We start from the raw sequence: 20,502 nt of genomic DNA, 5'->3' as shown, positions 1-20,502 counted from the left end.
AGAATCAGACTGCTTATGTGGTGTCTCTTGCTTGTGCTGTGTGATAGCCTCAGAGTCTCCACCACACCAGATTGGAGTGGTCTTTCCAATCTATCCCCCTCGCTGCTCTGGCTTACCTCACCTGGTATTCATTTGGGTTCCATCTGTGGGAGGAATAGCCCTTTCCCAGCTGTCTTCTGGTGCTGGTTGGGGGTCAGGAAATGCGGAGCATGGGTCCCCTTCTTCATTGGGTGCTGCTATGTTGCTCCTCCAGTATTCAGATCCCAAACCAGTTCCCCATCTTCTTACCAACTATTAGAAATCTCTTTTAGTGGCCTCTTGTTATTTCTAGGGCAAAGAGTGGACACAGATAGATCTATATTTTCTTGTCTTGTTCAGCAGTACAGGTTCTATCTTATAGTTTTATAGGGTCTTAGGGGAGACTTTTTAATGAAGCCAGTTATGGAAGAAAGTAGAAAACTTCATCGCAGGCAAAAGGAAATGGAAGAGCCCTCTTTCTTTGGAAGCTGTGGGAAGTTGAGTAGGTAAGTAAGTTCCAGATGAACTGCACATCCATTTCCGAGTGAGTAAGCTTTCTGTTTCATCCGATTTTAAGTCTCGTATTTTTTCATTACTTCTGTATACAGGTAGATATGTGTAATGATAAACATACTCCATGTTGTTTCTTCTTATAGGCCATTGCTCTGCTTTTAGCCGTGCCTTGAGACTTAGATCCTTATGGAAATGAATTGTATTGTACAATCTGGACTATTATTTAGCACCAGATGAACTGATGGAATAATAAAAGGGGCTAATGGTGATTACTTAATTGAGCTTACAAAATTTTATATATGCATATGAAGAGAGATATTCACATGTAATGGTATTCCCAGCCCCTTGTGGCACTCTGAGTGCTTTGATTTAAATTGCATGTAAAAGAATTATTTTATTACGATGGTTAAACTGTAGTATAATTACATGTGTGCATACAGAATCTATTAGTCCAGTGGTCTTAAAAGTAGTGTCCTCATCCCTTTGGGAAAGACATATCAGCATTTCTATTTATTTTTATCTCATTGTCCTTTAATTTCTATTTTATGCCTATTTTTAAATGCCATAATATGTTAGAATAGCAATAGATGCAGGAAAAATTTACAATTATATAATTAGGGGCCCTGCTAGGGTGCTTGACTGGATGGAGAAAATAGTTTGGAGGTTAGTGATTTAGGAAACAGAAATTTTTTTTAAATTGCCTGCATAAAAACATACTCAGTCTGGGGGAGTTTACCCTCAAATCTTTCAGTTCAAATAAAGAAAGACAGAATGTGTAAAATACTCATGTTTGCATGAGTTCGAAGAATACACATCAGGCTTAGATCCTCAGAAAAAGAAACATTTTTGCAGTCCTGCAGGAGAGAAGGAAGTCTGAGCACACAGGACAGAACTTGTGTGATTTCACAGGGAAGTCAGCTTTTGCTCTTCCTAGTGGTTCTCACCTATCTTTAAAAATAATTTCTTTTTCTTCGCCTGTATTTCCTAAGTTCCTTACCCTGCTTTGCTATGTCTTTGTCCATAGCATCAGTCACCTGCTAACATACTATAACGCACTCATATTCATGTCTATTCAGATAGAATGTCACTCCATGAGGGAAAGGGTCTGCCTGCTTTGCTCAGTGATATGAACCAGACACTTAACCACAGTGCCTGGGTAACGTGGGAATTAATTAAATATTTGTTAAATGTTCAATAGCAGAGTACAGGGCTGACCTACAACTTGTAGGATTTAGTGGTTTTTATAAGCTATTGTCGCTCAGTCATTCTGCAGTTAATGTTACCAGGTGAGGACACTTTTCTTTTCCTCTGTGTAAACATAAACTACATTTGGAGATTGAGTTTTGAGACCCAACATGCTAGCTAGAATACAACATTTACAGAAGAAAACAATATTAGTCGGAGCGCCTGGGTGGCTCAGTGGGTTAAAGCCTCTGCCTTTGGCTCAGGCCATGATCCCAGGGTCCTGGGATTGAGCCCCGCATCAGGCTCTCTGCTCAACAAGGAGCCTACTTCCCCCTCTCTCTCTGCCTGCCTCTCTGCCTACTTGTGATCTCTCTCTGTGTCAAATAAATAAATAAAATCTTTTTTAAAAAAGAAAATATTGGTTGATTTGCTTTCTTTATTCAAACTATAAGTCTAGTCCTTTAAAAGTTTTACTTATTTTTGTTTATTTTTTATGGAGGTGTAATTGACGTGTAACAGTTACATTAGCTTCAGGTGCACAGCATAATGATTTGATGTCTGTATGTATTATGAAGTGATCACCATAATAGGTCTAGTTAACAGCCTTCACCATGCATCGTTACAGGAATTTGTGTGTGTGCGATGAGAACTCTTATGATTTACTCTCTTAGCAACTTTCAAATATGCAATGAGCATATTCCCTTCTTGTGAGTGCACTTAAGTGGGATGAGTGGTTCCGAGTGCGAGCATCAAGGAATTGTGATTGAACAGTTGAGTTGAGTAAGACGTCTTGTAGCCAGTTCCTACAGAGCCGTCACCGAGGCTGGCCTGGCTCCTGTCATGTTGTATGGCATGGAAGTGTGGACCTGTTTTTAAAACCCATGTTATCTTTTCCATTTATTCATGCATTGAGCTCTAAATGTCATTCATTTTTCCATTTGTCTTTCCTATCTTTGCTGTCCAAATAGGTTACAGTTACTGCAGAAGCTTTCTGAGTGGCAGAGTCAGGTCTGGATGACTCCTGGGCATTTTGGAAAAATGCTGGGGAGCAGCCAACTCACTCTTAGAGTTATATTTTCAGAGGATTACAGGCTTTCTGGTTTTAAGTGTCTTTAAATATGAATATTATCTTCGGAGTGGACACTTTTTAATTATTTGTTTGGTTCATGATTAACTGACTGACTGCTGGGCCTAAGACAATGAAGGCGTAGTAAACAGAAGAGGATTCAAGAGCAGAGAATGAGAAGCTTTTGGAGAGGGGGGACAGATTTTGGGGGGTCAGTCATGACTTTTGTTTAGGTTTCGTGTAGGGCTGGCTCTGTAAAGAAATGGGTTGTTTTCATTTGATTCTTACAAATTCACTGTGCTTTACCGTGGATGTATGTGTCTCTGATGTGAGAGCTGAGAGAGACGAGTGACTTAGCACCATTATTTCTGGGTGCTATAAATACTTTGGTTCTGGTATTTGATATAGTCAAGCCATGGCTCTTGTATGTACTCAATTTTGGGATTTGCTAAAGCCACCTACAATTTTTTATGGTTTCCGGTACAAAGCAGATGAAATACAGGAAAATTAAGTTTGGAATCATTTGGACAAAACCTTACCTGATCTCCTCTCTTCTCTCTGACTTTCCCATCCTTTATTTAAAATCCAGTCTCATGTGCTTGGACACCTTTTTGACTCTTAACATCTCCCTCCTTTCATCAATATCGTTGAGCCCGATTTCTGTGCGTACACCTCTCACTGTACTTTGCTTCTTTGGGCTTGGCAGAGCCGTCTTTGATTTTCTTTTCGAGTGTCGTCATAATATTCCATCTTGTTTCTGGGCCTGCTCCTTTGCTCTGCCAGCCCCATACTCCCACAGCCCTCCAAACCAGATTAGTGTTTCTATTTTCCAATTCTGGACATCTTGCCCTCTTGAACAAAAATTTCCTGGTTTCCTGTTGCCTTGTAGAATAAGTGCAAACTTTCCTGATTGACGTATATGATCATCCCGGTGCATAAGCCATCCCTGCATGCTCTCCCCGCCTCCCCACCCCAGTACTGTGCACAGCATATCATGTGAGCCTAAGGACGAGAGCTATTACATGTCAGCTAAAAAGTGCACATTTCTGGCATTTTGATCAAACTTGATTATTTACTGATACCTTAAATGCTCTGCATACTAACAGTTCAGTTCCTTTTGTGTTAACAGCTCAGAATGCAGGAGATCCTGACATTGTGAAATGATTCCAGATGAATTGACAGATGTCCTGTCTTCCTAGTTGTTCCTTTCAATATCCCATCAACCTTCAGAACTCCACAATGCATCCATCAGTCCAGAACACTCTCTCGTTCTCACATCCAGAGGTCTTCTCCCTCTCCTTTCATTCCCCGCAGTACTTCGGTTCACATGACTTGCTGTACCGACTCTTCTCTACCATCCAGTATAGTGATTGGCATGTTGATGTCACTCCCTCCACCACTTGAGTGCAAACTTCCGGGAGATAGAGTTTTTTTAAACCTCTTTTAGTCCTTTTGGGGCTCGGGACACGTGGTGGGCTCATCGCTCCGATCAGTGCGTTTCAAGGATACTTGTTTGTTTGTTTCTGTTTTGTAACCACTGGTCTTGTTCTTCCTATAAGAGGCCCCATTTCCTCAAATGTGATCTTACATGGATATCTGTAAAAGGAAGAAAAAAATAGACTCACTCTGGTTGGCAGGGGAGTGATTGTTATATTCTTCCCAAATATCCCCTTTCTGCCTGCCCCTCGCTGACTCTACAGAACACCCGTGGCTCTGCTCAATCTTGTCTGGAAACTACAGTATTCACTTTATATGTCATGGTCAAGCTGGGAGAAGCCTTTTAATATCACCACCTCAGGTATTTGTCTGAGGTCTTGAATCTGTGCTGGGAATAAACTTTATAAGAGAAGAACACATGAAGATGTCTGTGGGCTGGTGGTGACCTTCGTTTCTTCCAACCGCCTTGTCCATTTATTGCCAAATCTCGTCACTGATAAATACCATCCTCTCTGTTGGAAATATAAAGAAACTGAAGGAAAGGAAGTTAAGTGGGTAACACAATAGAATTAGATGTTTTCAGAAATAAATGACTGAGAAAGGACAGGCCTACAGGTTTTTTTCTCATATTCTCCTGTCTTCAAAAGAAAACTGGAAGATGAGAAAGCTGACATTTTGTATGCAGGCAGGAGAAAAGGGAGGTTCACGATTGGTTTAGGGCAGGGTATTCTGTTGTGTTCTGAAAGGTTCAGGTCATTACGGCGAGAGACAGAAGCAGGACTCAAACAAAAATGATGTTGGCCACAAGGGAAGAGGTTGGTTTTGTTGGGTAGCGTCCCTGTGTGGGGGGGAAAGGATTCTTCACATGGTGGAGGGAAACTGCCTTGAGTTCCGATCAGAAGATGTGCCAAGTTCTGGGGCGCCTGGGTGGCTCAGTGGGTTAAATCCTCTGCCTTCAGCTCAGGTCATGATCCCAGGGTCCTGGGATCGAGCCCCACATCTGGCTCTCCGCTTGGTGGGGAGTCTGCTTCCCCCCCTCTCTCTCTGCCTGCCTCTCTGCCTACTTGTGATCTCTCTCTCTGTCAAATAAATAATAAAATCTTAAAAAAAAAAAAGAAGAAGATGTGCCAAGTTCTGCTCATCTCTACAGCTATTGCAAGTTTATTGGTAAGGACAATAATACAAAGGACAATAAACAGAAAAGGAAGAGAGAAGGGGAAGGTAGAGTATGGGGAGAATATGACATAATGTTTGCTGTTAGGGTATAAAATCAAAGCAATAGATTTAGGTCTTTACCAACTACAGTACTAGAAACATCCCATCCCTTACAACTCAAGTCTTCTACTCACGCTTCCCCTTCTTCCCCTCACCCCTTCGCTCTTTATCCTCCTCCTGCTCCAGCTTTTTATTTCCTCTCTTTCAGGACGTTGGATGGAGTATTTCCTATTGTCTGTTGTCTCGGAATTCCTGCCAAATCCTTAAAGCTGCTGTAGAGACAGCCTGGCAGTCCTACCGTCTTCTGCGGAAAGCTAGCGGAGATGGGCCCTAATCCCGGGTTATTTAGCAGCAGTCAACAAGCTGAGCCACCCTAATCCAGTTCCCTCTCTCCAGCAGGCGACTAAGTATGTGAGGAGGGTGTTGTGATCCAGTGGCCCAGCAGGGAGTGTTTGCAAGGCCAGCTCTCTAAGAAAATTATTGACTGAGATAATAATTCATTGGTTCTCAATGAAGGGGAAAACCACATGTCGTCCCTCAGATTCCTGTGTATTCATGAACCCAACTTTCTCCTCTGCTCTGTGTCTATGGGAACAGGAAGAGAAGAGGAATTGTCAGGAGACCCCAGGATGGGACAAAGAGCAAAGCAGTGTAATGGCCCCTTGATTGTCTGGAGTGGTGGTGATGCACGAATTTGCTGTGGGTTCCCTAGAGGATCGATGACCCTGAGCTGGTGTTCTCCAGGAGGGTGTGGGTAGGGTGAGGGGAGCAGCAGTAGAGGCTGGGGAGAACACTGCAGGGGGCTCCGTGGCGGGGTAGATACAGAATCAAATCAGAGTATTTCCCCTGGCAAAGACACTGGACAGTGGGGGTGCTCCCATTTGTGAATGTCCTGGAAAATCAGAAGGGTGCCCCATGAAAGAGACACTTGCCACTTGAGGGAATTCAAGATTAGCTTCTGTTGGTGATGAGAAGGCCACGGGCAGTACCACATAAGTCAGTGAAGCCAGAACTTGCCCATCTCTTCTCATTCTCTCTCCCATTCTAGCAGCGCAAAGAGAGATGGAGATCCATCCAGAAAGCGGGAGGGGGAGGAAACCTTGCAGCCACCTCTCCTTCCCCTGGTAGATCCTATGAGCCACAAAAGGGCAGAGGATAACATTACAACAGTTTGAATATGAAATGGAGTTGAGACTTGAATGGACTTATGAGACCCAGAGTGACTAGAATCTATGGGATGCATCCATGATGATGCCCACAAGACGAGTTCAGTGGTACATGGTTGGAAACAGCCCCTGGAGAAGGATAATGCCATTTCGGGTTTGAATCTGTCCTGGTCCAAATTGCGTATGTTGAAATCCTAAACGCTAGAAGGCAATTGTATTAGTAGGTGGGGCATTTGGGAGGTGATTTGTTATGAGGGTGGAGCCCTCATGACGAGCTTAGTACACTCATAAAACAGACCCTCCTACCCCCAACACTCCCTCCCCAAGTCCCTGGTTCCTTCTGCGTTGCAGCAGGAGGTCTGTGACCTGTCTGGGGGAGCGCCCTCACCTGGCCATGCTGTGGAAATAAATTTCTGTTGGTGAGTGTGGTGGTTTGTTACTGCAGCCAGAATGGACTGAGACAGTCGCCTACGGAGTTGAAGACGGCTCAGTAAATCTCGCACTATGTGGGGACATCACAGCCTCCGAGTGCTTCCATTATTTGTTGGAACGCAGTGAGAGTTAGCCGAGAGCATGCGGCAGACTCTCATTAGCCGTCCTGAGAGCTCACTCTTCCTGGGAGCGTGACCGTCATGATGAATAGTTACCTAATTCTTGGGTTCTAATAACGTGACCCATAATAGTTTGCAGTGATTCTAAAGGAAGCTGCTCATGGTCTTGTTTGTAATGCTAGCTTCTGCTCTTTGTGACAAATGTCAATAAGAACTTCCCAATGGTTGTGATGGATTCTCTTGATTTTCTATGAAATGAAGATGAGAAACTTTGACAAATCGCCTTTTTTTTTATTTTGACATCTCTAAGGAGTCAGTTTTTATTTTTTAAGATGAGAATCATTACACACAAGCCTGCAAGAGAAAGCTGTAAAGCAAAGAGGAGCTTGCTATGGGACGGATCATTAAGAACCTTCCGGAAAGGGACGGCAGGGATGTGGGCTTAGCAGTTACTATCGTAGACGATTCGGCACTTCAGGAGCTTGAGATAATTGTCAATCTTGTGTGAATCCCTGCGTAGGCAGTGGAGCAGGTTATAAAAAGCAAAAAGGCGCGAGTCTTCATCAGCCATCTGCAGAGATGGAAGTCCTGACCAGACGGAGTAGACCTCGTTTTCTCTGACTCCAGGATGAACCTAATCACCGAAAAGATAGTGACTTAGTATTACTCGTTTTTGCGTGTCTTGGTTCCAGCTGATCGTCAAATTAAGATTTGGGCAAGAGGCATGAACGTAAAGCTCTCTAGACAGAGGCATGGGTTATTGAGCGAGTGTATCCAGAATCTATTCGTAGTCTAAAAAGTAGAAGCAGGGTCCGGGTGTGAGTGTCCTAACGTGTAGGTGATGAGCTGTGTGTGCAGCGGAGTAAATGGAGAACCACTCGTTTGCTGTAGACTGAGAGAGAGTCCATTGCAATACTGTTGTGCCATATGTCTGTGTATTTATGGGCCGTAGGTGCGTGTATGTGAATATGACCAAGGGACAACGCAGGAGCGAGTCTCAGTTCTCTCGCTCGAGGGATCTATTTCATGTCCTGAATCTTTTCTCTGATGTGTTCTTTGTACCGTGTTTCTTCTGATAGTTCAGCATAATTACATTTATCTGTTTTCCTGCTTCAAACTAGTTCTCTTCTCCGTGTGGTGCATAGACAAAAGACCTCAGAAGCACTGAGGATTGCCCCTGATGGTTTGAGATGCAGGTCATTTGTGACGTCTATCACAAAGATCTGCTGAAAGAGTTAGGAGACTTTCACGATCTACCCAAGACCGTTACCCGCCCCCGCCCCTCGTAAACCCCCCCACCCCCCCGCGCGCCAAAGGTCTATGAGCAATGGGTGCTTTGTTTTGAGATCTTGGGGGGTGGGAGATGCTGAAGATAGTGTCTATGAGAAAGAGTGGGGGTGAGAGCAGTGACCCCTCAGTGGTGAGGGCTGGTGGTGGGCTGGGAAGCATGGCAGTGAAAACAAAAGAACGCAGAGGAATGTGAAGGAGGGAGACCCGGGTCTCTGTTCCTCCAGGCTTTGCAAGCTGGGAATCTCCAGAGGAATGAGAGACCCAGTAGGCAGTTTGGGAAGTGGGCATGTCAGTGGCTTTGAGAGCCACTGGATACACATGGAGGATAAATGTAGACCCTGATCTGTTGAACTGTCTCCTACAGAGTAAGAATATTTTTTAAACTTGGGATTTCCTATTGGAATTTAAAGTGTGTGTGTTTGTAGTATGTGTATTTGTTGCCTTGCTGTATGTTTATTTTTGGTGCTTGGGCCCTAAGATGAAATTTACTGTGCAAGGGACAATGATAAGAATAAGAAGAAACAAATGGTTAAAAAAAAAAAAAAAGAAGTATTCTAGAACAAATTAGTGACCTCAGATAGTGAGCTGGCAGTAATGAACAAAATAACTTGAAAGTCTAGGTGTCTATTTCATGTCTCGAGGTGGAAATGTTCTTTGTTTCTGTGTTGGATATATTCTTCTCCCATGAAAGTGACAAACAGGACACACTATAACATGTACTTTGTATGGAGTTAGGGAAGAATGAAATCACTCCTGTTACTCTTATAATACTATCATTTTCTTTAGATGAGAAATTATTTCTGAGAACTTCATAAAGCTGTTTGGATGCCACCTCACTTGAGCTGAAATGATCCCATCTGATTGGAGATCAATATTATAACTATTAACTCAATCCAAATATGTTATTTGGGGAGATTAGATGTAATGTTATGAGTGTTGATTTTGGAAACCTCCCCCCAAAAGAAAACAAAATTTGGGATGACACCACTTTCTGCAAAGGACAAAATAAAGAATTTCTGAAAAGCTACACTCCCTTCTTTTGTGACCCACTGAAATCTCTGACCTCATCTTTTCAATCTCTGACAATCTCTTCTCTCTCTGACAAGTAAGTCCAGCAGAGGTGGGGCTGGGGTAGTGGCAAGAAATACCATCTCGCCTGATTTTGATTTTTTCTTTTCTCCCTTCCCACTGTCATCCTTTGGTGTGGGGAGAAAAGAGAAAGGACATGAGCAGAATTTCAGTAGCAGGTGTCCTGGGATACTTTGAGAAAAATGTTTATCCTGCAGACTCTACTCTCCAGTTTTCTTTTCCTGGAAAATATTATAAACGCTGGTCCCCAGGAAGGGGCAAGCTTTGGGTGGATTTGTGTGTTCTGGAGGGAAGGCTGCACCTGTCATCTATCACACCCTAAGAGTCACTTACAGTAGAACCTACCGGTATGGATTACTAGAATCTTGCTTTATTTAATAGCAGTGCCTAGAATGGGAAATGCCTAAATTTAGTTCTTGCAAAGAGAGGTATTTTGGAACTTGTTTCTCACCATGGAGGTCGCCTCTTTCATCGATGAGGAAAACAAAACAGGAGGATACTCACCTGGCCAACTATCTTCTCCATACCCTCTAGAAGTCTTCTGTTTTGTTCCTCAATCTCGATGGCCCTGGAGAGAATGGAATCTGGGGCTTCTTCCATGCCCCGCACTTCTGTGACTAGATGATACAGGGGGTCGTTCCAGGAGCGCAGCACTCTGAGTATCAAGTTCAGAAGGTCTTCGTGCTACGTGACCATATAAAACAATCACATTAAAGAAAGCATAACACGGGGGGCGCCTGGGTGGCTCAGTGGGGTAAGCGTCTGCCTTCAGCTCAGATCACGATCCCAGAGTCCTGGGATCAAGCCCTGCATCTGGTTCCCGGCTCAGCGGGGAATCTACTTCTCTGTCTCCCTATGTTCCTCCTCCTGGTTCGTGTCCTCTCCCAAATAAATAAATCAAATCTAAAGAAAGCATAGCACAGGGGGTTTAGTTGCTTGTGTTTTGGCTCGGAGAGGCTGACCTAAACGATCTCTTTGTTATTCCTATATGTATGGAAAAATGTTTGTAGGTGGTTAAAGTTGTAAAAATAAAAATGTTTAAGTTATGGACTTAGACTTTGCTAAAATAAAATATATATATATCTGGCTTATTTGAATAACTACTTCCTCTAACAAGAATTCTAGTTGATAGCGTGAGGAATTTTGTTTTCCTCGGAAGTTCTACTATCTGCCCAGTTAGTGAGTTTTTTTCTTGTCCAAAAAGAGTTTTGTTGGCTCTCGGAATGTGCCTCTAGTACCTGACTCAAGAAAGACAAATTCTACCGGGCACCTGGGTGGCTCAGTGGGTTAAGCCTCTGCCTTTGGCTCAGGTCATGATCTCAGGGTCCTGAGATCGAGCCCCACATTGGGCTCTCTGCTCAGCAGGGAGCCTGCTTCTTCCTCTCTCTCTGCCTACTTGTCATCTCTCTGTCAAATAAATAAATAAAATCTTAAAAAAAAAAAAAAAAAAAGAGAAAGATTCCACGAGTGCTGTTGACAAAGGGCCACATCATGTTCATCTGGGGACAATCATTTTAATGAGTCAGGTCATTAATGGATTCACTTGTGATGTGTAGTTTTTATTTTGTATTAGGATGAAGAGCCGGTGTAGAAGGCATGGCCCTCATCAATATAGTCTCCTCAGTCTTTACCAGCCCCCGTCCCTGTGCTGCTACCAGAGCGCTCTCCCCCGCCCAGCTGTGCAGGTGAGTAAAACGGCACTGTGCTGGGGAGAACGTCATCAGTGGAATTTACAAGGGAGGTCTGGCCCCGATTTTCCCACGGTCAGGATCGCACACGAAACTCTTAGGAGCTGCTTGTCTCTGATTTCCAAGGCTTGCTTTCCTGAGGTCTGTGAACTAGTCTAGGGTAGAGGAAGTGAAGAATGGAGAGGAACCCAACAGATGTGGCGACAAAAGCATGTCCTGGGATATGAAGGAGGTGTAAGCCGTTAAGGGCCGTCTCGTTGGGCTCCTTGGAGTGTAACGAGTAAGGGTGAGGGCTTCGAATTCAAGGAAGCGCAGACTTAGGGCTTACCATGCCGTCATGACTCCAGATTTCCCAACCTCTGCTAGCTTCAGCTTCCTCATGTCTGCATGTGTAACAGCAGTGCCTAGTGTCCTTGGGTTCTTTTTTGTGAGGATTAACTACGGTGATGCATGTCCATGGCTTGGTGAAGTGTCTGGCCAGGGAGTGGCCCTCGATACATTTAACTCCTCCTCATCCTTCTTCATTCTTTCCCTTCATTTTATCGTCCTCATCAACATCAGTGCTATTAAGGAGCTTAGCAGGCAGCAAGAATGCGGGGACCCATTAACGAAGTTGTGATTGCATGTATGGGGACATGTATATGAAGAGGCTTAATTTAAGTCACGTTAAGATGGTGCCTGTGGCTGGGAATCAGAAAGGAGAGATTCTTATGATTTTAAAAAAATGGGGATAAATGATTGGGGCTTCCTATGCAGACTTTGTGGTCATCAGGACAGAAGCAATCATTGTAGCCAGGAGAAAAGAAACATAGTATTTGACAGGACCTTATCTGGGGAGAGACTTAGGATTCAGACGTGACAGGTGATGGAGGGGTCAGGGAAGAATGAAGCGAGAAGCAGGTGTCCGAGAAGCAGAAGGAGCATCAGAAGGGGAGCCTGCAAAGTCTGAAAGAGTTGGCTCACCAGGCTGGGGCTCTGTAATGTGGAATGCTGCCAGTGGAGGAGCCAAGGGTATCCAGTGATAAACACAACCGTATGCATGTCTTCCCCATCCCTGAATCTGGCAAACCTTCTATTTTATGCATGGAAGTCCAGTTCAGTTCAGGCTTTCATATGGTATAATAGATGCAATCCTGAGTCCAAGGCACTGATTAAAATCATGCTAGTTGCATGATCAACTTAGAGATTTATTTTGCTGCTATGGTGTTTAGTCCTCACTTGGTTTTACTGATGCTCCGTTGTTACAGACTGCCATCTCTCTCTGATGACTTGCTCCTCCTCCATATTTCTCTGCATGTGCATCAGCAATAGCTAGCCCAGCACTGACAATCTATAGCGTGGGGACCCCCTCAGTGGTATTGGTGAGAAACCCGGCGAGAAGACTCACATGGATCTGCTGGGCTTGCTCCTTGTCTTCCGGGGTAGAGAGGGAGGAAGTGTGACAGCTGTTGATGGCCTTGGTAATGAACCCCCGGCCCTGGGCATACCTTCTATCCTGAAAGCGAGCAGGCAAATTTAATTAGTTACAGTTGTTTGAGCATTGGTTAAATGAGCCCATTACCAGAATATTAACACATTTGATGTATAATTTTTTTTAAATGAGAACTACATAAAAAACTGAAACTAAAGAATTGAGAAAGGCACCTTTTCCCTGGCCTTTTATTTTGATTTTCTCTATCGATGCATTCTTTTTTTTTTATCTAGCTTTTCCAAATCCCAACCTTTAGCCTTTTTTGTGATTTCCTTGTTTAATTCTACCCTTTCCACAAGTTACTATTTGGAAAACAAACCCTAAAAATACCAAAAAAAAAAAAAAAAAAAAAAGAGGAAGAAGAAGAAAAGAAAGAAACCTTAAGTATTTTGTTAATTATCCTCTTTCTTTAGTATTTGAGCCAATATCCTTGTGCATACGTACCTATATTTTGCCATTTAATATTTTCTTTACTGGGTGTCCAAGCCGATATGCTCCCCTCATAAGTATAATAAAGTTCTAACTTTTCTTTTCTGAATTCACCCCTATACTTTACCATGTTCGTCATAGATGTGTAATACAATTTTGTTGATTGTTACAAAATGGTAAGTCCAAAAAAACAGGGTATAAAATTTTAGGAAATATTAATCAGTGGACTCAGAATTAAAATACACACACACACACACACACACACACACACCACCACCACCACCAACAACAACAACAATCACCACAACACTAACTAGGCAAAGCATTGACATAAAGCTAATCTCTACCAAAAGCGGTGGAAAATCTAAGGAGGTTGCCAGGAAGACGTTGAGAGACACCAGAATGACAGTCAAAGGCAGAGGATGAAAGGAAAACCAGCGAGTACAGAGAACGATGGAATACGTGTTTATTACAAACATCGAGCCCCATTCTTTACGGTGACCCTCTGATTTATGGATCCTCTCCTACATGGTAACACACAACTTCAAAGTACCGTAATCAGAAGGAGACTATTGTTTCCTATTCTAAACCAATCCTTCAATTCTGGTTCTAAATCTGTACGTTGGACATCTTAGAGCAATAATTTATAGCATTTTGCGGTTTCAGAAGAGCTATTATTGTTCGTTTTCCTGACATGGATTCAGCTTAGTTTAACTTTCTTCGATTAAATCCATTCCAGGCAGCGTGATTCTCATTTATTAGAGATCTGGGATGCTTGGTGATGAATGCCTTGGGAGACACAGACCCCACACACAAGGACGAGCACTCAACATGCTTCCCTTTACCCGAGCTCCCCCAGAAGCACTTTATGCCAGGGTGTTGTTATGGAGTGATTGGTGGTGTCTTCCCAAAATTCCAATGGTGAAGTCCTGACTCCCAGTCTATTATATTTGAAGATGGGCCTTTTATAGAGGTCAGCAAGGTGAAATGAGGTCTTCAGGCTGGATCCTTGACCCACGAAGATTACTGTCCTTATAAGAAGAGACACCAGAGAATCGCCCACCCCTACCTTCTACCTTCTATCTTCTACCACCAGGAGGACAGGGAAAGGCAAGATGGGAAGATGTTTGCCCTTATCACAACCTGACCACATTTGCATCCTGGTCTCATACCACCAGCCTCCAGAAGTGCCCGAAAGTACATTTCTGTGGAAGCCACGCAACCTAGAGGATTCTGTTACAGCAGCCCCATCCGGCTAATGCAGGCGCTTAACATTCATCAGAAAGGTTTTTTTTGAAAGAAAATGAATTAAAGGAAAACTTTAAAGAGTTATTATACTCTTAAAGAATCTTTGAGGTGTCATGAAACTGTCCCTTTCTTCTTGTCCCCCATTTTAGGAGCCAATGGCTTTTTTACGTTAAAAATCGTGTTATTTGAGATTCGGCTCTGGCAGCTTTCCTGTCTCATGGGTAGGCTAGTCCCCTCATGCCCAGGAAGCTTCCCCTTCCGGGAAGAAGCAACAAATGCAGTACTTACGAATTCGTTGAACATCTCCGAGGAAAGGTTATGGATGTAGTGGGAAAGAATGACTGCGCGGTCAAACAGGTCTCGGAGGGACACCTGGCAGTTGACAGCACCCGTGGGACAGATGGGCAGGGAGGCCACGCCCTGGCACAGGAGCAGGTCTGACACCAGCAGCAGCAGGGGCAGGAGAGACCCTGCTCAGATGGAAACACCAAGCACTGTGAGGTGTGTTCAGCAGAGGTTATCAGAAGTCCTGTGCCCCCCCTTCATGTGATTTGGGACTGTGATAGCCCAGGGTAGGGAAGGGCCAACACCTCCCACTGTGTAAATTTCAATATGTAATTATATTTGCACAGAGACATAGTTGGAGAAGTGGGTTACTCCCTGCATTTTGGTCTTGCTCCCAGGAGAGCTTCCCTACTTTGCAAACATTCGGAGCTTAAATGAACTCTGAGCCAGGGTGTTTAAGTCATTCTTCTAAGTGAGTTGCCCATCTTGGGGGGTTTCTTCAGACTTCCAGCAGCGCTGGGCTCTCTGGGAGTCTGTCATCTTTGAAACTCTGTGTTGACGACTACTTGCATTTTAGACCCCAGAATGGCAGACCTCACACGGTACATCTGTTTGTTTTACTTTCATGCCTGATCAGAATAAATATGATTGACGATGGTGGATACGGAGTACGAAGGGAACCAAATAGGAAGTGGTGCCATGGCCTAGATCTGCTAACTCACCTTCATAACCCTATGCGATTCTTAACTCCTTGCCAAAAGCTTTGCATTTTTTTAAAATGTGTGTTTCCTAGTAACCTTGTGAGCGATGCAGCCTTCGTTATAATCATCAAATTACACTGATGAAGCAGAAGGCTTAGAGAGGTTAAGTGAATTTCCTCCAGTCCTATTATTAGCTGGTGGAGGAGGCCAGACACCAGCGTTTTCGCTCTCACTGTGTCGTGTGATGTCCCACACATCTGTGGGTGCCCATGCTGCACCCAGGTCACCAGAGCACCAGGAGTGGGCATGAGGACTCAGGGCTTGGAGAGTCACTGCCATTCCTTGAAAAGAATGGTATTTTGCCCTTAATGCCTGCTCACAATGGCCCTAGAAAGTTGGCTTGATCCCTTTCTTCTGTTCCATCTACAAAACCCCCCATTGTAAAATCTTGGACAATTAGAGATGATTTAGTCATCATTGTGATAGCTCAGCAGATGGGCAGATATGGACCTCCGCCATATCAGTAATTTATACTTTCAAAAGGAAAGAAACAATCTATTAAAATCACTTATTAGCATCAGTGAAATTATTCCAAAAGAATATCTAAATTAGAAATGTATTATCAGAAAACCAAGCTTTGATGGAAACCTCAGTAAATGTAATCAGAAATGTCTAGGATGACACGAGGCAAGTGCTGAAGATTTATGTGTGAAAAACTTCCTAAACCACAATACCTACAAATATCTAAAATTTTTTGTTAATAGAGACTGTAATTCACAACCTTTAGCTGCAAAAGGAAAGACAGAAATGTTGTGAGTCGTCGAACAGACTTCTAATTTTTCAAAAAACATGATATGCCCAAAAAGCTTATTTTAGAGCCTTTAGAGTCATGTAATTTATCTGAACGGATATTTTATCTACAGGTGTAAATAAAAAGTATGCTACAGGTTAAGAAATTGGAATATTAGTTCTAGGAAATTCATCACTTCATAGATAGTATTTAACTCTGACTACATTTATCATCTGAAGGATTCTCACAGTCTAAGGAGAGATAAAATAGATAAATGTTTTTGTTCTTCCTTTCGTAAAATGAATTTTATGGTTGTTGCTAATTTCTTTTTCTTGCAAATGTCAACCAAGAAAGTAAAGATAGTTAATTATTACTAAGCTGTTTTTCTCTTTGAAATGTCATTTGGCTGAAACCCAGCTGACAAAGTATGATATGAGACACTTCTACTATCATTGTCTCTATGTTATGACTGCAGAGTTAAAAGTTTCACCAGGCTGACTCGCGTCAGAGTCCTAGGAACCAGAAAATGTTGGTGTCTACCTTCTGGAGTTGTGATAGATCGGACCCATAGACATTGGTTGTCTTATTCCAGGCCAGGGTTTCTCAACTTTGGCACTATGGGTGTTTTTGAGCTGGATCACTCCTTGTTCTGGGAGCTGCCCTGTGCGCTGTGGTACATTCAGCAGCATCTCTGAGTTTTGCCTACTAGATAACAGGAGCACGCCCATTCTGAATTAAGGCAACCGAAACATCTCAGACGTTCACTCGATGTCTCTGGAAGAAGGACGATCTCCATTTGAGAATGAGTGTCCTCTTGGGCTCTTGTACAACTGCTTTCCAGACCAGTGGCTAGATAGCTCTCCTAAACTCTGTAAACCTGAAACCTCTTGCTCAGAGAATATTAGCTGAAGTTTCAAATTAGTGCCGTCCCCCTCAAGAGTGTGGTAATTCAACAAATCCGTGAGTTGTTGCACGTACCTTTCACCGACCACCCTTTGTCGTCCATGGTGGGGATATTTTTGAGGAACACACGTCGCCAGAGAAGGTCTGGTAGTCCAACAGCTTTCTCTCCCAGATATTGGCTTTATAAGCCTTTGACATCTTCATGAATATATTTAATCAGACATTCCCTTCCCTTTTGCCAGTCATCTATTTCCGTCATTGAGATTACCCCCATAATTTCAAACATCAAATGGTATTTTATTTCTTATTCATATTCAGGGAGACATACTGGCCAGAAATGAACATTCGAGGAAGGATTTTGATTAATTAGACCGAAAGGAAATGAGAGAAATGATGAAGGTGAGGTGTGGAGACTATTTTGGGTGAAAGGACCCGGACCACTACAGCAGTCATTTGATGTAACATTTACCTTTATAGCTCTTGAATATAGCATTATATATCACGTAGGTGTCTCATGGATTAGCGATGGGTATTCTTTTTTTCCTAGTTGAGAAGTGCCAGGTGAAGTCAAGATCTCAAAACCCACACAGGAAATATCAGAAAATATAGAATAAGGAGAAAATAGGACATTCGATCTCCCATCATGCGCTTGTTATTTTCACTGTCGTCTTTTTCTTGCTCTTACACATTCTCTTTTGCCCCTTTTAAAATGACATATATGTATGGTACTTTGTTTTAAAATGGGTATTTTCATGCCTTCATTTCTTTTGACTTTAACATTTATGTAAATTTAGGTTAGTGTCCCCAGTTTACAGATTAAAGGACAGAGGTCTAAAGAGATTCCTTGTCAAGAATTTGAAGTCATTAGTTAAATGTAGATGCTGGAAGGATTATTGCTTCATTAGGAATCAGGAGGGATATAAACAAGACTTGGAAATGAATCATTTAATAAACACAGTTGGGCATGAACAAGAAATAAGAAATCACCCCTGACCTTAGAGACTTTTTTCTGGGCAAGCAACATGGAGGTTTTCAAGGATGAACACACACACACATACCCTGGGAATATGATGTAGTAAAAACAAAATTCTAAGCAATGATTTGCACTCTCCTCAAGGATAGAGTGGACAGACTTCACTAATTTATGATCACTTTATTTCTCTGACCCAGCCCCTCTCCACGGCCAAGGTGACAAAAATTCATCTTTCATGGGTTCAAAAGTTCCATCTGCCTCTTAGAGATTTCCTAAATGAAATGATTTTAATGAATAAGAACTGGGTTATTGGCGACTTTCTCTAATTTTTGAGTCCTTGCATCTAAAGCAGCCGTGACCTTTAGCTTCAATGTCACCATATGTCTCTCCCAGTTAATCAACAAGTGAGCTCATATTTTAAAATAATTCAGGGCATTTACTTTCTTCCATAGTTCCTGCTGCCACAATTGGGCCTCCGCAATTTTCCAAGTGCTCTTCTGGAGACCTAGAAATCTCAACGAAGAGTCACATCCCTTAAAAATCATTTTCCTCATTGCCTTAGCATAAGCCATGATAGATTTTGTACCCTACGTATCAAGTGTGGTGATATATGGGCTCTCTCAGTCTGAAGGTGGGTCAGGATTTCATCGACCCTAGGTGGTGTCCATTTTTTAACCCTGGACAGTGAAAGTCTGAATTAATTTTTAAGAGAGCAGTGCCCCAGGCAGTATAGACATTTTAACAATGTTTATTCTTCTGATCCAAGAGCATGGAATGGTCTTCCATCTTTTTGTATCTGCTTCAATTTCTTTCATGAGTGTTCTATAGTTCCTCGAGTACAGATCCTTTACCTCTTTGGTTAGGTTTATTCCCAGGTATCTTATGGTTCTTGGTGCTATAGTAAATGGAATCGATTCTCTAATTTCCCTTTCTGTATTTTCATTGTTAGTGTCTATACTGCCTAGAGCAATCTATACTTTTAATGCCATTCCAATCAAAATTCCACCAGTATTCTTCAAAGAGCTGGAGCAAATAATCCAAAAATTTGTATGGAACCAGAAGAGACCCCGAATCGCTAAGGAAATGTTGAAAAACAAAAATAAAACTGGGGGCATCACGTTACCTGATTTCAAGCTTTACTACAAAGCTGTGATCACCAAGACAGCATGGTACTGGCATAAAAACAGTCACATAGACCAGTGGAACAGAGTAGAGAGCCCAGATATGGACCCTCAACTCTATGGTCAGTTAATCTTCGGCAAAACAGGAAAAAATATACAGTGGAAAAAAGACAGTCTCTTCAATAAATGGTGCTGGGAAAACTGGGCAGCTATATGTAGAAGAATGAAACTCGACCATTCTCTTACACCGAACACAAAGATAAACTCAAAATGGATAAAAGACCTCAATGTGAGACAAGAATCTATCAGAATCCTAGAGGAGAACATAGGCAGTAATCTCTTCGATATCAGCCACAGCAACTTCTTTCAAGATATGTCTCCAAAGGCAAAGGAAACAAAAGCCAAAATAAACTTTTGGGACTTCATCAAAATCAAAAGCTTCTGCACAGCAAAGGAAACAGTCAAGAAAACAAAGAGGCAACCCATGGAATGGGAGAAGATATTTGCAAATGACAGTACAGACAAAAGATTGATATCCAGGATCTATAAAGAACTCCTCAAACTCAACACACACAAAACAGATAATCATGTTAAAAAATGGGCAGAAGACATGAACAGACACTTCCCCAATGAAGACATACAAATGGCTATCAGACACATGAAAAAATGTTCATCATCACTAGCCATCAGGGAGATTCAAATTAAAACCACATTGAGATATCACCTTACACCAGTTAGAATGGCCAAAATTAGCAAGACAGGAAACAACATGTGTTGGAGAGGATGTGGAGAAAGGGGAACCCTCTTCCACTCTTGGTGGGAAAGCAAGTTGGTGCAGCCTCTTTGGAGAACAGTGTGGAGATTCCTCAAGAAATTAAAAATAGAACTTCCCTCTAACCCTGCAATTGCACTACTGGGTATTTACCCCAAAGATACAGATGTAGTGAAAAGAAGGGCCATCTGTACCCCAATGTCCATAGCAGCAATGGCCACGGTCGCCAAACTGTGGAAAGAACCAAGATGCCCTTCAACGGACGAATGTATAAGGAAGATGTGGTCCATATACACTATGGGGTATGATGCCTCCATCAGAAAGGATGAATACCCAACTTTTGTAGCAACATGGACGGGACTGGAAGAGATTATGCTGAGTGAAATAAGTCAAGCAGAGAGAGTCAATTATCATATGGTTTCACTTACTTGTGGAGCATAACAAATAACATGGAGGACAAGGGGAGATGGAGAGGAGAAGGGAGTTGAGGGGAAATTGGAAGGGGAGGTGAACCATGAGAGACTATGGACTCTGAAAAACAATCTGAAGGGTTTGAAGAGGTGGGGGGGTGGGAGGTTGGGGGAACCAGGT

The 20,502-nt window shown here is 42.7% G+C and overlaps 1 protein-coding gene and 1 long non-coding RNA gene across 3 annotated transcripts in view; one reads left to right on the top strand and one right to left on the bottom strand.

The window, feature by feature from the left end:
* The window catches only part of LOC125103146 (uncharacterized), a 93,933-nt gene that overhangs the window by 22,347 nt on the left and 51,084 nt on the right, over positions 1-20,502 (top strand). For both annotated transcript variants that reach the window (XR_007128294.1, XR_007128295.1), the window contains exon 2: positions 11,104-11,215. This is a non-coding gene — a long non-coding RNA (uncharacterized LOC125103146). The remainder of the gene's footprint in view (positions 1-11,103; positions 11,216-20,502) is intronic.
* PRL (prolactin) lies at positions 7,594-17,148 on the bottom strand. The gene is made up of 5 exons (XM_047734987.1): positions 17,121-17,148; positions 14,655-14,836; positions 12,606-12,713; positions 10,035-10,214; positions 7,594-7,785 (listed from the first exon to the last, which is right to left on the bottom strand). The coding sequence occupies exons 1-5, from the start codon at positions 17,146-17,148 to the stop codon at positions 7,594-7,596; spliced, it is 690 nt and encodes a 229-aa protein (XP_047590943.1).

This window comes from Lutra lutra, chromosome 6 (genome assembly GCF_902655055.1).
Source record: "Lutra lutra chromosome 6, mLutLut1.2, whole genome shotgun sequence".
Taxonomy (NCBI): Eukaryota; Metazoa; Chordata; class Mammalia; order Carnivora; family Mustelidae; genus Lutra; species Lutra lutra.
This window is presented reverse-complemented; position numbering and strand designations above follow the sequence as displayed.

Excerpts from the sequence above, each read along its gene's own strand:
- PRL (XM_047734987.1), bottom strand. The coding sequence starts at position 17,148 with ATGGACGACAAAGGGTGGTCGGTGAAAG. Across the intron at positions 14,837-17,120 it reads CAAAGGGTGGTCGGTGAAAG|GGTCTCTCCTGCCCCTGCTG; the intron begins GTACGTGCAACA and ends CCATCTGAGCAG. Across the intron at positions 10,215-12,605 it reads AGCAAGCCCAGCAGATCCAT|CACGAAGACCTTCTGAACTT; the intron begins GTGAGTCTTCTC and ends ATGGTCACGTAG.